The sequence below is a fragment of the Otolemur garnettii genome, unplaced genomic scaffold, assembly GCF_000181295.1.
Source record: "Otolemur garnettii isolate 467f Iridium unplaced genomic scaffold, OtoGar3 scaffold00029, whole genome shotgun sequence".
NCBI lineage: Eukaryota > Metazoa > Chordata > Mammalia > Primates > Galagidae > Otolemur > Otolemur garnettii.
The window spans coordinates 16,349,412-16,365,950 of record NW_003852424.1 but is presented as its reverse complement, the minus strand read 5'-3'; the positions used below and the strand labels follow the sequence as shown (position 1 = coordinate 16,365,950).

Below are 16,539 nucleotides of genomic sequence, written 5' to 3'. Positions count from 1 at the left end.
GTTGCTGTGAGCTATGATGCCACGGCACTCTACCGAGGGTGATAAAATGAAACACCATCTCTAAAAAAAAGAAACTACCTTTGGATTCCAAAAGGTAATGTTATCTACAGAGAAAAGTTCAGAATCTTTTTTTTTTTTGAGACAGAGTCTCATTATTTTGCCCTCAGTAGAGTGCCTTGGTGTCACAGCTCACAACAACCTCAAACTCTAGGGCTTAAGCGATTCTCTTGCCTTAGTCTCCCAAGTAGCTGGGACTACAGGCGATCGCTACAATGCCAGGATGTTTTTTTGTTGTAGTTGTCATTGTTGTTTAGCTGGCCCAGGCCAGGTTCGAACCTGCTAACCTGGGTGTATGTGACTGGTGCTATAACCACTGTGCTACGGGCACCAAGCCAAAAATTAAGACGCTTTATAATCAACAACTATGTGGAGAAAGTAATCTTTTTTTTTGGCCAGGGCTGGGTTTGAATCCGCGCCAGCGCCCTACTGAGCCACAGGCGCCACCCTCGTAATCTTTTTATTATTTTTTATTTTTTTATTTTTTGAGACAGAATCTCACTCTGTTGCTCTGGTACAGTGTGTGGCATTATAGCTGAAACAACCTCAAACTTCTGGACTTGAGTGATCCTCTTGCCTCAGCCTCCCATGCAGCTGGGACTATAGGCATATGCCACCATGCCTAACTAGTTTTTCTATTTTTAGTAGAGACAGAATTTTACTCTTGCTCAGACTGGTCCTGAACTCCTGAGTTCAAGCAATACACCCACCTCAGCCTCCCAGAGTGCTAGGATTACAGGTGTGAGCCAAAAGTTAGTAATCTTTATAACCAGGAAGTATGTGGGTAGCAATTACAAAGTAGCAAACAAGGGGACAGTGGCTGATTGCTATCATTCTTTTAGCTATGCCTATTTGTTCACAGGGTTCTGGGGCCCTTACTCTAATTCTCACCTTGCACCCCTTCATCAAATTGTAAGGGTGGTTTCAAAACTAACCCACAGAATATTGCTTGGGGAGTTGCTTACTGGGGAGAATCTTTAATTCCTCATCTGATACCACTTACCATTCCAGGTGGTTCAAAGTGATACCAGTATGTGTAAAATCAGAAGAGAATGCACCTTTCAGAGGAGGAAGTGGTGCATAGTCATCTCAAAGCAGTCTTTTGAGATTTGCCCTTAATTTTGAAGTTTTGGGCTGTTATGTCCCCTGATGAGATGGCCAAGGGGATCTGGGGTCCAGCTGGGCCCTGCTGTAGGCCCCCCAGTATCTCTCACAGCATCTGCCTCTCCAGATGAGATTGACATTCATTGATCCCCTGTTACATGCCAGGCATGTTTGCTGCCTCTGTAGGTGTCTCCCACACGTTCCTAGCCCAGCATGTCTAGCCACATCCAGGGTGTCTGTCAGGGCCCGCAGGTCTTGAATGTGACACATTTGACTCCAGCCCGCCCCTCCTCCTGGAGCCCCATCTGGGTGGTGGGCCCACTGTGTACCTGAGCCCATGTCCCAGCTTCACATCCTCCCTGTCTCCTCCTCTCTGTAGCCAAAGGCCTCTGAGTATCTCCCAGGTCCATCCCAGCCTCTTGCCTCCTGCTATTCACTTGCTAGGAATCAGGCTGTGTAGGAGGAAGCAGCCAGGACACTCAGGTCTGTGACCTCAGAAATAACATAATGATTTGCACCATGAGAAATATAAGAGATGTAGGAAGGGGCTGGAGGCACTGCTGCAGCCTGTGGTCAGAAACCGTGTCTCTGGGGAGGTGACAGGCTGAAACCTGACAAGGGAGGACAGGAGCCAGCCACATAGAGATGTAGTGATGGCATATCCCAGGCAGGTTATATGGCATGTGCAAAGGCCCTGAGATAGGGCCATACCTCCTTAGAGGTGTGATGTGCAAAAGCACAGAAGCCCATAGCAGAGGGCCCGGAGTGCTGGTGCTCGGTAGTATCTTCTGCGAACTTCTGTGTGATCATTCTGATTCCTCAAGCAGAATCTGCTCAAACACCATGTTTTGGCTTGAAAACCCTTGGCATCTATGGTTAAGACCTTTCACCTGGGGGACAAGTCTCCATTAAGAAAATACTCAGGGCTCGGCGCCTGAATATTTAGTAGCTAGGGCGCCAGCCACCTACACCAGAGCCAGCGGGTTTGAGCCCAGCCTGGGCCTGCCAAACAACAATGACAACTACAACCAAAAAATAGCTGGGCATTGTGGCGGGCGCTTGTAGTCTCACCTACTTGGGAGGCTAAGGCAAGAGAATTGCTTAAGCCCAAGAGTTTGAGGTTGCTGTGAGCTGTAGTGCCACGGCACTCTGCCAAGGGCAACGTAGTGAGACTCTGTTTCAAAAAAAAAAAAAAAGAAAGAAAAAATATTCAGAAGTTCTAAATAATTAAAAGAATTGATCAGTGGACACACTCTCTACTTAACTGCCTGGATCCTACAGTTGACATTTGGCTATATTCACTCTTCCTCACCCATTCTTCAATCCCCCATCTGTCCTGTTTCTGGGTGCATTTCCAAGTCTCAGACCTCAGCATCCCACCAGTCAACACTTAAGCATGATTTACACATGCAAATTTGCTAGAGCTTGCTGTTTTTAACTTTTTTTGTTAACTACTCCAATCAGCTATTAACTTTAGAATTCTTAACTTTTCCTGCCCTAATACTGAGGGTGAAAGTCTGAGATAAGGCAAACACATAGAAGTTCTTTATTTCTGCCTCTGACTTATGAAGACGTCCAGATTCACACCAACTTAGTGTCACACTGGCAGAAAACAGAAGCCACTGAGGTCTTCATCTCCTTTGAGTATCAGGGTTCTTCCAGTGCCCCTGATGATCAGAGAGGATCATTTGCATGTGACAGATAAAAATTAACCCAATTATAAGGCCAGAGAAAGGCAAGCCATATAAGCATGGTGCCCTGGGTGCAAAGGGCAGGAACTCCCGAATTTAGTTCTTCTGGACGCGTTCGCAGAATGACCTTAGGTAGGTCTGGAATCTGGCTGGCAGCCTTGTTCTGCTCTTTTTAGTTCTGATTGTTGTCTAAAATTTCATGTCCCCCCTCCATCTTCATCCCTTTCTCTTTTTTCTTGTCTTACCAATCTCAGCAGCACTGCTACTGCAGTGGTGGCTCTTCTGTCGCTGCTGCTTGTCTGGTGGCTGACGATAATGCATTTTCCCCTATAACTTTTCACTTTATATCTCTTCATGTAAAGGCAGCCTTTTTTTTTTTCATTCTCTTGTTTCTTGAATGTTTCTTTTTGGGAGGGGCATGAAGTCCATACCGAATTTTGTTGGAGACTTCTGGATTCGGGGTTGTGATTATGGGGTTTTTCACTATTGACTTGGGGTAACTTCATAAATTTCTCCAACTCCCATTTCCTAGCCTGTAATAAATTAAGTAGAGACTGGATTCTGGTCTCTTGGGTACACTCTCGCTGTCTGCTAAGGAGGGAAGGGCTGTGGAGGACAGAGCAGAGGGAGCTAGTGAAGTTACTGGCATTTTATTTCAGGGTCTGCTTGTTTTTCAAAAAACAACAGGATTTTTTTATTGTGATTTTTAAAGTTAACTTGAATAAACACTGTAGAGCTAGAAGAAAACCTTGGAATCTTCGACCTTTCTGAACCTCAGTTTTCCTATCTGTAAAATGAAGTTATTGGTAGTGGCTACCTGGTCGGACTAGGGGTGAGGTTCTGCATGAGAAGGGCTTGCTTGACCTGACACCTAGTACAATGTCACAGCTCAGATATTTGCTGTTGCTACTGTTTCTAAGGTTTTATCTGAGAGCTTTTTAGAAAAAGGGTCTTGTTAGCCAAGTGCTGTGGCTCACACCTATATTCCTAGCACTCTGGGAGGCTGAGGTGAGAGGATCCTTTGAGCCAGTGGTTCTCAACCTTCCTAATGCCAAGATGCATTTTCACTGTTACAAAGGGGTTGCTTACCCATAGATTGAGAACTACTGCTTTGAGCTCAGGAGATTGAGACCAGCCTGAACAGAAGCGAGATCCCATCTCTACTAAAAATAGGAAAAATTAGCCAGGTGTTGTGCCAAGTACCTGCAGTCCCAGCTACTTGGGAGACTGAGGCAGGAGGATCCCTTGAACCCAGGAGTCTGAGGTTGCTGTGAACTAGGTTGACCACCACTGCACTGTTGCCTAGGGCAACGGAGGTAGACATCGTCTCAATAAAAAAGAAAAAAAAGGGCCTTACTCTGTCACCCAAGAGAAATACAATAGTATTATCTTTTTTTTGCTTTCTTTCTTTCTTTTTTTGAGACAGAGTCCCACCCTATGCCCCTGAGCAGTGTGCAGTGGCTTGGTAGCTCACTGCAACTGGGCTTGTGGGCATTCAACTGCCTCAGCTTTGGGAAGCCGCTGGGATTACAGGTGCTCACCATGGTGCTCTGCTGGGTTTTTCCATTTTTTTCATGAGTCAGGGTCTCACTTTCACTCAGGCGAGTCTCGAACTCCTGAGCTCTAGCAATTCTTCTTCCTCAGCCTCCCACAGTGCTGGGATTATAGGCGTGAGCCACTGCGTTTAGCTACAGTAGTATTATCTTCACTCACAACAGTCTCCAACTCCTAGTGTAAGGTGACCAGATTTTAACATTGGTAAAGCAGGACACCATGGGGGTCGAGGGCTGACAACAATGCAAACTTTGATAAGCAGTTCTCGATAAGCAGTTCTTAACAGTTATTTGTTATTGTTAAAGTTTAACATTATAAAATTAACAAAAATAATACAAAACTCACATCCTGGCGAAATAGCCACATGGCAGCCAAAAAGCATATATTCCTTCCTCTTCTCCCACCATTCCCTAGCTTGTCGTGCATTCTTTCCAAAAATCGGGACTTTTTAAAAACGTTGCAGGATGCGGGACAAATTGTTAAAAAGCGGGACGTCTGGTCACCTTATCCTAAGATCAAGCAATCCTCTTGCCTCAGCCTCCCAAAGTTCAGGGACTACAGGTACCAGCATGTCCGGCCTCATCTGAGTGTTTTTAGTTACACAGGCTAGTGCTGAGGGGTCTCACCTGGGTCGATTCTTCTTCCCTTCACCCCACATACACATACTACGAAGTGCCTGGGGACATGTGTGAGTGTCACACTGGGGTATGCTCCTGGCATGGGGTAGGTAGAGGCCGGGGGCGCTGCTCAGCACCTTACAGCACCCAGGACTGTCCCATGCCAGAGAATGATCTAGCCTCATGTCCACAGTGACTGGGAAGACCCTGGGGTGGTGAATGGTCTTTAGGAGATGACCATTTGCACACATGAGAGGAGAGGCCTGGTGTCCAACAGTAGTAAATGAGTCGGGAACAAAAGCTGAGGGTCAGAATGAGTGACCAGCTCAGTGGGGATGTGGGGTCCTCCAAGTCAGGTTATTAAGACTTTGGATTGGATTATATGTCTATTTCATTTCTTTAGTAGTTGGTTTTTACTATGTGTTTTGTCTCTTTTAAAATGTACAAATGAGTAGTTCTTTTAAAGTATATTTATAGAGTTCAGTTATTACCACCAATTCCAGAACATTGCATTTCTTCAAAAGAAGCCCTGTCCCTATCAGTCACTCCCTATCCCCTTCCTTTGGCCTCTGGCAACCGTGAAATCAATCCACTTCCAGTCCCTGCAGATTTGCCTATTCAAGAGATTTCCTGTAAATAGAATCAGACAATGTGTGGCCTTTTGTGTTTGGCTTCTCTCACTGAGCATGATGTTTTCAAGATTCTTCCATGTTGTAGCCTGTGTCAGAGACTTCTTCCTTTTCATGGCCAAGTAATTCATCTTATGAACATATTTAATGCTTTTTTGAATATAAGAAATACAAGTACAGCAGAGAAGTTAAAAACTGTAACTCCTCCTTCTCTAAAGAAGTTCCTCTGGTAGTGAGTCCCAGTATTTCTTTTAGAAATGCTCCTGATGGGCAGTGCCTGTGGCCCAGTGGGCAGGGCACCTGCCCCATATACCGAGGTTGGCGGGTTCAAACCCAGCCCCGGCCAAACTGCAACAAAAAAATAGCCAGGCATTGTGGTGGGCGCCTGTAGTCCCAGCTACTCGGGAGGCTGAGGCAAGAGAATCGCCTAAGCCCAAGAGCTGGAGCTTGCTGTGAGCTGTGATGCCACAGCGCTCTACTGAGTGAGACTCTGTCTCTAAAAAATAAAATAAAATAAATAGAAATGCTCCTGGCATATTAATGTGACACCTATCTTTATCAGCTATTCCTGTGTAACGAACTGCTTCAAAACTTTGTGACTTACAACAGCTGCCTGCTAATCTGTTATCTGTCTGCAGGTCTTACCTGGGGTCGGTCCCACAGCCATATTTAGTGGGTGGCACAGAATATACTACAACTTCTGTACCCGTGTGTCTACCAGCTCAGCAGAGATAGAACAGTGGGAGCCACCTGGCCTCTCTCTGCCCTTGTGGTCTCTAAAAGGAGCCACCCTCTGGGCCCCAGGGCCCAGGGTTTCCAGAGGGTATGATCAGAAGCTCCTTAGGCACACATTCTCTTTCTATCCATCCTATCAGTCAAAGCAAATAATGTAGCTATAGTCCGTCTGTGTCAACCATAGTAGCCCCTTTTGCAGATTACCAAGAGAAGATACTCAAGTGTGAGCCTTATCCACAGGGTCCCAGCCATGCCATGCCTCACAGGGCTGAGGGTTGACTTTGCCCTCAGAGGCATCCCCAGCTTGGGCCTGTGCCCTGGATTGCCCCTGTCTGGCCAGGCTTCCTTGGCACGATGCCCAGGGTCTCTTGTCCACGTGGTCAGAGGCCTGCAAAGTTGGAGGCCAAAGAACAGACTATCTCAGCAAATGGGGGAAGCAAGCCCACTTCCTTATTTCTTGGGACTGCAGGCCTCCATGCCTACTGTCCTTCTGTGCTCTAGTTTGCTCATCATAGTGAGCCAGCACCCACCAAGGGGCACCTGTGAGCAGGTCACAAAGCAGACATAGCAGATATATGGCAAGTGGTGCCATGTGCTGGGATGCAGGAGAGTGCTAGAAGGGACTTTTGAGGGCAGGGTGGTAAGGGGGCCTCTGAAGGGGTGACATTTGACCTAGGGCTTAGGTAAAGCAAGGGAGCAAACCCTGCCAGTCAGAGGCACAGCTTGTGCAAAGGCTGTGGGGCAGGATTGTGCCTGGTATGTTGGAGGCACAGCAAAGAGGGCTAGGTGGCTAGAGCATAGTGAGGAGGGAATAGTTTGGAGGTGCTGAGGGGCTTGGTGTAGTCCAGCAGGGACCTGCCTCAGTTTACACATCAAGCAGACATGAAGAATAGCTCCTGCTGAATTTGTGTACAGAGAGAAGAACAGGCATATCCTTCCATCCATTGGTCAGCAAATACCCAGGAATATTAGCCCAGAGCCCACCACTGTCATCAGCAGCAGAGACCAGATGGGGTCTGCAGGGCAGTGTGGTACTGGCAGAGCATCCCTTTGGGGAATGGTGAGGGTCAAAATGCAAGGCCAGTTGTGGACCACGAAACAGCTGGGCAAGGAGATGGCCCAGAGGCTGCTGTGAGAGATGGGACCTCACAGGGAGCACAGCAGGTGCTAAAGGTTCATGCTCAGCCCATTTTACAGGTGAACAGACAGAGGCTGAGAGAGAAGCCCTGATGTTCATGAGGAGGTGAAGGTGGCTGGCGTGGTCACCCATGCAAGAGGTGATTAAAAAAAAAAAAAAAAAAAAGGAGAAAGTAAAATTATTTCTATTTTCAGATAACATGGTTTTATTTATAAATTTATAAAAAATTCACATGCAGCAGGCTCTGGTTGTTACCAGGTCCTGTGTGGGCTGGGATGCCGCAGAAGAAACCTGCTCAGGAAAGTGCAGGGACCTGCAGAGGTCACACAGCGAGTGGATGGAGAGGCTGGCTTGGAGGCCAAGGGGTCTTTGCCTGCCTCTCACAAGTAGGGAGTCAGAGAGAGAGGGAGATGTGACTTCATTCCCACATCTGGGCTCTCCCATTCTGCGACACAGCATGCCTGCCCTCCTCCTCCCCTCCCCGGACTATTTTTAAAACTTAATTTCCTCGAAAACAGGGTGGCTCATGCAGAAGATAATTAGTCACCTCGACATCGTGACAGTCCTTTATCTGGGCTGGTCACGTCCAGGCTCTGTGCTTGGGGTGGGCTCTGAAGAACTGAACATTGGAGGAAAGGCAACACCCACTTGCCCACCTGGGCTGCTGGCACTGAGGCCTTGGCTCTGGGCCCCCCAATATGGTCCCCTCCTGCCTCTCCTTGGAGTTGCATTTCCTAGGAGCCTCTGACCGAGGAGGCTGCCCTGCTTTTCTCCTGACAGTGCCCCTACCTACTACTCTGTGACCCTTGGCCCATTCCTGAGCCCTCCTGCCTCCCAGTGCAATATGTTCCTGGCGGGGCCAAGTCCTCTCCATGCCCTCTCTCTGCTTTGTCAGCCAATACAAGGGGAGTCATGTGATGGCATAGAGCCATGGGGGGAAGGGTGCTTGGGGTACCCAGTGAGGTAAGCAAGGCCATGACCAGATGGCTAGAGGTTTCAGCTTGCTCCTGGAGTGATGGGGAGCCCAGGAGAGTCCAGGGTAGGGGGAGACCCTGCTGGGACCTCACAGAAGATCCTCAGAGGAGCCTTGGCATCTTCCCTTCTGGAGCCTCATGGGTGCCATGACCATGCACGGAGTGCCAGGGCTACCCAGAGAAACATCCACATCCACCCAGCAGGAGGGGCATTCTGTGGGAGTGGAGTCAGGGTCACAGTGCTGGACCCACAGGACATGCTAGGGAAGCCGCAAGCCGGCCAGGAAGGGGACCCTTCCCCCCCAGGGGCTCCTGACAAGGTCTAGAATGTTGTACCTCATCCACCACTGGCTTCCTGCCTTTTCTCCTTTTCCTTCCCTCAGTCCTTGGATGCAAAATCGTGAATTGTTCTGCTGTTGAGCAGCCAACACAAATATTGTGTAGCTTCTAGCACCTTTCGCCCCCACTGGCTACCAGCTCTAGATAGACTGAAACTCAGGGTAGGCCTTGTAGCCAGGAGAAACCCAGGAGCAACCTGGCTCTGTCCTCCAAAAAGGTACATCCCCAGGCAAGGGGCAGTGCTCCAGACTCTTGGCACCATCCCAGACATTGTTCGCATGCCCGGCCTCCTTCAGCATAGACATAAGAACCTGCCCTGTCCTGCTGTGGCTGAGGACAACTCTGTCCTTCCGTTAACTGCTGCAACCGGAATCCTTAGTCATCGGTCTCCTCACTCTCCTCCACCCCCTTTTGTGAGCATAGGCCAGCTGTCCTAGTGGCATGGGACTGTCCTTCTGAATCACCCTGGGTCCCCTCCTTCACTGCCTGCCCTGGCCCCATGAGCCACCTGTCACCCCTGCAGTATCCACTGAGCAACCCAAGTGGCTCAAGGGGAACTGACCCTTCAGCTGTTTTTGTTACTTCAAAAGACACATCCCCCCTCCTGCCTGGGCATGGAAACCAGAGATCCGTGATGTGCGAGTGTCCTGGGGTTGCTAACAAAGGCCCATGACCTGGGGGACTTAGAAAACCAGGGTTTATTCTTGCTTGGTTCTGAAGTCCAAGGTCAAGTTTTGGGCAGTGCTGGGTCCTCCTGAGGCCATGAGGCATGGTCCATCCCAGGCTTCTCCTAGCTCCCAGTGGTGGTCAGCATCCTGGGTGTTCCTTGACATGTAAAGCATGACCCTGATCTCTGCCTCCATCCTCAAGTGGTGTCCCTGTAGCTCTTCTCTTCTTATAAGGACATCAGTCCTGTTGGACTGGGGCCTACCCCCCAGCACAACTTCATCCCAGCTAATGACATCAGCAAAGACTCTTTCCAAATAAGGTCATGTTCTGAGGTTACTGCAAGGACATGAATTTGGAGGGGACAGGGCGGCACCTGTGGTTCAGTGAGTAGGGCGCAAGCCCCATATACCGAGGGTGGAGGGTTCTAACCCAGCCCCGGCCAAACTGCAACAAAAAATAGCTGGGCATTGTGGTGGCTGTAGCTGTCATCCCAGCTACTCGAGAGGTTGAGGCAAGAGAATTGCCTAAGCTCAAGAGCTGGAGGTTGCTGTGAGCTGTGACACAATGACACTCTACTAAAGGCAACAAAGTGAGTCTCTGTCTCTTAAAAAAAAAAAAAAATTGGTGGGGGACACTCTCAAGCCCTGTGCCCCCAGGTGTATGGTGTGGGACTGAGCACTCTTAGAGTTCTTCTCCCCAGCCCTGTCTGACTAGAGGCACCTGACATGCCAAGCAACTTTGCAGCTGGCTCCTTCAGGCTTGATAGGGCTGCCATGTATCTGTCTTTCTGATTCAAACTGGCCTCAGTGTCACCAGAGCAGAATCATGGCCTCCCTTGCTGACAGCCTCAAGTCACCTGTACTGTGCATGTAGCTGGGTTTTGAGGCAGCAGTGTGTCCCTGGTACTGGACATGCAGATGGAGGCCAGGGGCACTGGCAGGGACAGTGGTTCAGAGAGGGTGAACGGGGCCTGGGCATCTGTGACCCAGACCTAGGTTTTAATTTCCTCCTCCTTCCACTAGACCTTAGGTGAGTTAATTTCTCTAGGCCCTACTTTCAGCATCTTTAAAGCAGAGGGGTCTCAAGGGAGGTATTTACAGTATTATCTTCATTTTGAATCTCCCTCCAAGCTCTGTCCTTGGGAGCATTTTTTTTTCCCCAAATGGGATCCTCCCCTCTTACACTTCACCTCACTGATACATTGGATTCCTTCCTTTCCCCTGATAGGAGAAGGGGATCAGGAGGGGAGAGAGACCAGCCTTGGTCCCTAAACTTCCAGAAATGCCCTCCCATACCCACCTTTTCTTACTCACAAAAACGTAATATCCCTGAGTTATGTGGGAAAGTATGTATTGCTACTTAAGTGGGTCATTTCGTTCCCCAGAGAGGGGACAGGACACCCTCTCTTTTTTGCAACATCTCATTTCTTCCTTTTGCTTTTGCCTTTTTTCTCCTTATGTTTGGTTTTGTCCTATCCTATACTTCAGATTTCTATTTTGTGTTGAATTTGCTGCTTTTTTTCATATTGAAAAGATGACATTGCCCCAAGAGCCAAAAAAAAAAGGGAAATGGAAAAAAAAAAAAAAAAAGAAAGCAGAGGGGCCCTTCTCCTGTCGCTTCGCTGGCAGTGTAAGGCCATGATTTACCAGAGGCAAGAAAGACTTCTCCCCTCTCCTCGCTAGTGTCCATACCCAGCTCGGTGCCCTCTGCAGCAATAGCCCTTCCCACTCTGGCTTCAGTGCTCACCTCCTGCCTGGCCAACACTTCCTCAAACCTTGGCCAGTTTCTCCTCCACATTGTCCTGGCCTCTATCCTGCCTGTCTGCCTGACTCTGTCTACACAGCCACCTTTCCCCCTGGCCTCAGCCAGGCATCCAGCCCAGGGGAAGGAGGGGACAGTGCCCCTCGTGTGTGGAGCAGGCCCAAGCAGAGCCAGTTTCTCTGTGGGTTTGTAACCTTGGCTGAATGCCTGGCAGGTACCCAGGTGGCATAGAGGAGAGGTCATGCCCACCGGAGGGCCTGCCCGAACACCTAGCCCCACAGTGTTGGGAGTAGAGCCTTGGGGTACCCAGTGAGGTGAGCAAGGCCATGACCAGAGGGCATGGTCAGAATTCCACATCACTCTGACCTGTTGTCTTCTCGTCTGTGAAGGAAGAACAGAATAAATCCCTGGCACTGTCAGCTTTGCACTGTTGCCAGCCCCTCTGTGCCCACAATGCCTGGATGATGCTGCCATTGTAATGCCAACAGGGAGATTCTCTCCGTCACCAGCAGCTTCTGTACTGAGCCCTAAACAACATTGCCATTTTCTTCTTCCATACAGAAGCACAGTGGTTTCATCCTGCCTGTAGGACCTTTGCTCTGGCTGTCCTCTCCCTGAAGCTCCCTCCCCCTGCTCCTCTTCATCCCAGACTGAGCTCAGATGTCCACTCACCTTGCCAATCTGTACCCCCATGTATTAACTCTAAGCCACTCTCTTCAAGAACGGGGACCAGGTCTAGTGTGGATACCCACAATTTGAGCCCTGCAGCTGCCATGACAAATCACCACAGACTTGGCCTAAGATAGCACACATCTCTCAGCTCACAGTTCTGGAATTAGAAGTCTAAAATGGGTCTCAGTGGGCTACGTCAAGGTGTGGCAGGGCTGGTCCCTTCTGGGGGCTCAAGGGGAGAACCCATCTTTTGCCTTTTTCAGTGTCTGGAGGCCACCCACATCCCTCAGCTCAGGCTCCTTCCTCCACCTTGAGAGCCAGCAGCGCAGTATCTTCCTGTCTCTACCTCTGACCCTCCTGTCTCCTTTGACCCCATGATGACACTGGGCCCCCTGGGTCATCCAGGATCATCTGCCATCTCCATTAAGGTCTTTAATCACAGCTACAAAGTCCATTCCAGGGATTAGAATGTGGAAAGCTATGGGGGGACATATTCTGCCCACCATATTCTTTGAACAAATTATTCTTTTTTTTTTTGGCAATTTTTGGCCAGGGCTGGGTTTGAACCTGCCACCTCTGGCATATGGAGCTGGCACCCTACTCCTTTGAGCCACAGGCGCCACCCTGAACAAATTATTCTTTTTTCTTTATAAGAGGAAGGGCTTTATTCATCAGCCAGGAGTTTACGGCATAGATTTCCAAATGGCCGCACTCCTGACTGGCTTGGTCTTTCCCTTTTTGTTGATAGTCAAAAAGTTCCACACCAGAGGTACCCTTCTCATTGGCCAGTTTGAATCGAGCGGGAGATGCTAGTCCGGATCCTACAGAAACAAATTATTCTTTTTTTTTTTTGAGACAGAGCCTCAAACTGTCCCCCTGGGTAGAGTGCTGTGGCATCACACTCACAGCAACCTCCAACTCCTGGGCTCAAGCGAGTCTCCTGCCTCAGCCTCCCAAGTAGCTGGGACCACAGGCACCCACCACAATACCCCACTATTTTTTGGTTGCAGCCGTCATTGTTGTTTGGTGGGCCCAGGCTGGATTCAAACCTGCTACCTTAGGCTGGCGCCTTAGCCACTTGAGCCACAGGCGCCGAGCCAAACAAATTATTCTTAATAGAAGTCTGTTTTCTAGATGAAGACCTGAGGCCCATAGAGGCCAGTGGGTGGCCCAAGGGTCCACACTGGGGAGTGGGATGGGAGGGAAAGTCCTGAGAGATTTGCTTGCTCTCCCACCCTGGCAGGCACCTGGGTATCCCCTAGAGCTATAGCCTGGGCACTGCTTCAGGCCCCTGACCAAGGCTGTGGGACCAGGAGAGCAGCAGGGCTGGGAGTGTCCTCATCAGTTTCCTGCCACCTCCTTTTTCCTTCCACAAACCCCTCCCTAGAGCAGAGCAGAAAGGGCTGGTGCCGTCACTCTAGCTCCAGGGCTCTCAGCAGTTCCCAGCTGACCACAGCTGCCTCTGTCCTGGGCCTACCCCATGGTACCACAGGACCCCTGGGCAATGAGCCATGAGACTTTGTTCAGAGTCATTCATTCCTTTGCTACCAGGACCTGACCCCTGGTGGTGCAGGAGTCAGAGTTGGGGAGGTTTGCATCCTACTGCTCTTTCATGGCAGGTCCCAGCCCCACCCCGGCCTCAGTGGATGCCCAAGTCCACTCACCTTGCCCAACCTGGGTATTGCAGCTGCTTGTTCCCTGAGGCTGCAAAGCCACCTACCTGCTGTGGGAGTTCAGCAGCTCCTGCCAGGGTGACCATCACAGGCCCCAGAAGTCCCTACTTGAGGTGACTGTCACAGGCCCTACTACCCCACCTTGTCATGTTTTTTCCCAAGGCAGTCACTTGGCAACTTGAGTCACTTCCAGGGATTCAGAAAGTTGAGGGAGGTGGGCTGAGCCTGTTGGGGGAAAGCAGCTGGAGTCCCAGGCCCACATGGCCATATCTCCATTCTGAAGTCTCACTTCTCTCCCTCAGGTTTGGCTCAGAAGAAGGCGGCCCCAACAGAGGTGAGTGTTCAGAGAGGATGAAATGTCCAGGGGATCCCAACTTGATCTGAGCTGTGTGGCCTTGGGCAGCTAGCTCACTGCATGTTTCTGGGCTCCAAGTGCTACCACTGTAGTCTGATGGGGTGAACATTGTGTCTATCCTGATGGCATCTAGAGTTGCAGGGGCAGAATTCAGATTGGTATGGGGGTTCCATACAGGTCCAGGGGTGGGGGGAGACTGCAGGGAGGACAGCTTCTCTTGTTCCAGACCACAACACTGATGTGTATCCACTCTAGGTGGCCAGACCATGGATTTAGCTGGAAGCGTCGCCCTTGGGGATTGTTCCTGGTGTTGCTGAGGTGGCTGGTAGCACCAAGGCACTCAGGGATAGAGGGAGGGATTGGGAATAAGACACCTAAAGGGCAAAGTCCCAGGCCACTGGCTCCACCCATGCGCTTCATCCCAGAACAGTCACAGCATCCTGTGACTACACAGGGTGTAAATGCACAATGAGACTATCTGCACCTGTTTCTATGTGTGTGGTCACGGTCCTTTCTGCTCCCACTGCCCACTGTCACCATCCCTTCTAGAGTCTGTTCCAGAGGCTTTTCTCAGCTGTGGCCATTTGCAGCTCAGAGTAGGCATAGGTAGGAAGGTTACCCTTCCTCTGGGGAGCTGAAGCTGGAAGCAAAGGGCGGGCCCATGATCCCTGCTTTCTGGTGGCAGCCCAGGGCATTGTGTCCCTAAGACTTGCAGACTCCTGACACAGGAGTCAGTGTGGCCATGTCCTTCCTTGCGATGCAAGTTGTTCTGATGTGGTCCTAACACACTGATAGCACTGGGATGGTGCTATCCACCTGGCTGGGGACCTTGCTCAAGTCTACTGTGGGAAGGGGTAACAGGGAGCCTGCCGGGGTGCAGAGCAGCTTGGGGTCTGTTCTTGGGAAAAGCCTGCCCCCTGATGATCAGCAAGAGAGCTAGCGGGAGCTGAGCAGAGCAGAGATCACGGCTGAGAGGGCAGGAGAAGGGCAAGTGTGCTTGAAGATTCCTGGCGCCCATGGTGGTAGAATGGCTGGGTGGGGTGGGCAAGTGCCCAGTCGACCTGGCAGAGGGCTTCAGGGCTCTTGGATGTACACAGAAGGTGCTCCCTTAATGGGCTGGCTTCTGTACCCTTCCAGGCTCTAGTGACCTTCCTCATATCCTCCCACAGTATAATGGATCATATCCACCTGCTGGGACAGCCTTTGCTGCCCAACAGCTAGCAAAAGCTGGGCCTCTGGAGGAGCTGCTGTGGGCAGTCATTCCAGCCTGGGGTCTCACTAGGAAGTCCTGTCCTCTGTAGATACCAGGGAATGTCTGGAGACATCTGTGGTTGTCATGGTTGGGGGCTGCTGTGGAATGGGGTGAGTAGAGGCAGGGATACTGCTGAGAATTCTGCAGTGCCCAGGATACCCCAGAGAATGGATGGTCCAGCCCCAGTATCCACAGTTCCCCAGGGAGCCCCTCAGTATAGCTGGGTGGGACAGCCTGGTTGTCCTGCTTTTCTGGAGAAGCCACAGGCCTTGGTAATGGTGTCCTGTGTTAGATACCATGAGCCCTGACTGCCCACTGGGCAGTGCCAGAGAGCGGCTTCCTGCTGCACCTGGAGTTTCTGGTACCTGCCCCCTGCCCCCACACTCCCACTGAGCCTAGTGACTAAGCCCTCTTTCCTGCCAGGGCTTCCAGAGTGTGCTGGTCCTGGTGGTGATGCCTTCTTGGTGACTTCATGCTTCCTGCTTCCTCCTTCCTAGGCCCTGTCAATGACTGGACAGCCAGGCCCTGGCCATGGGAAGAAATTGGGTCATCGAGGTGTGGACGCATCTGGTGAAACCACCTATAAGAAGGTTCCTTAGCTGCTCTTGGCTGCCTTCGGGGGGGAGGCAGTGGGGAAGGAGATGAAGCCTCCAGCTCACATGCTCACACAGGGTCTTTTCAAGCTCAGGGCAGGTCTGTGGCCATGTCTGGTTTGAGACAGATGCTCTTGTGGACCCTCAGTCCCTAGGTGAGGTTGCCACGCTGGCTGTCCTCATTGCGTAGCTGAGGCTCAACCTGGCTGCTACACTGATCCACCTTCAGAGTTGAGTGACCTTGGGCAGTACCTCGGCCCCAGTGCTTCATCTAAAGAGAAGAAGCTGGCTCGGCGCCTATAGCTCAACCGGCTAAGGCGCCAGCCACGTAGACCTAAGGTGGTGGGTTCGAATCCCCAGCCCGGACCCGCCAAACAACAATGACGGCTGCAACCAAAAAATAGCCGGGCGTTGTGGCGGGCACCTGTAGTCCCAGCTACTTGGGAGGCAGAGGCAGGAGACTCGCTTGAGCCCAGGAGTTGGAGGTTGCTGTGAGTGTGATGCCACAGCACTCTACCCAGGGGGACAGCTTGAGGCTCTGTCTCAAAAATAAATAAATAAATAAATAAATAAAGAGAAGAAGCTCACAGCCTGCCTGGACAGTAGGTGGGTCACTCAGGCCCAAACCTTGTAGGCAGGAGGTATGACTGCTGTTGTTCGTACTCCTTTTTTTTTTAACATTAGCTTTATTGAGATACTATTCACATACTGTATAATCATTTTAAA

The 16,539-nt window shown here is 50.5% G+C and overlaps 1 protein-coding gene across 2 annotated transcripts in view; it reads left to right on the top strand.

Annotated features, from left to right (window-relative positions):
- Positions 1-16,539, top strand: part of PIP5K1C (phosphatidylinositol-4-phosphate 5-kinase type 1 gamma) — a 77,690-nt gene that overhangs the window by 28,266 nt on the left and 32,885 nt on the right. For both annotated transcript variants that reach the window (XM_012804491.2, XM_012804492.2), the window contains exons 2-3: positions 13,916-13,947; positions 15,718-15,810. In XM_012804491.2, coding sequence (XP_012659945.2) covers positions 13,916-13,947; positions 15,718-15,810 — 125 coding nt within the window. The remainder of the gene's footprint in view (positions 1-13,915; positions 13,948-15,717; positions 15,811-16,539) is intronic.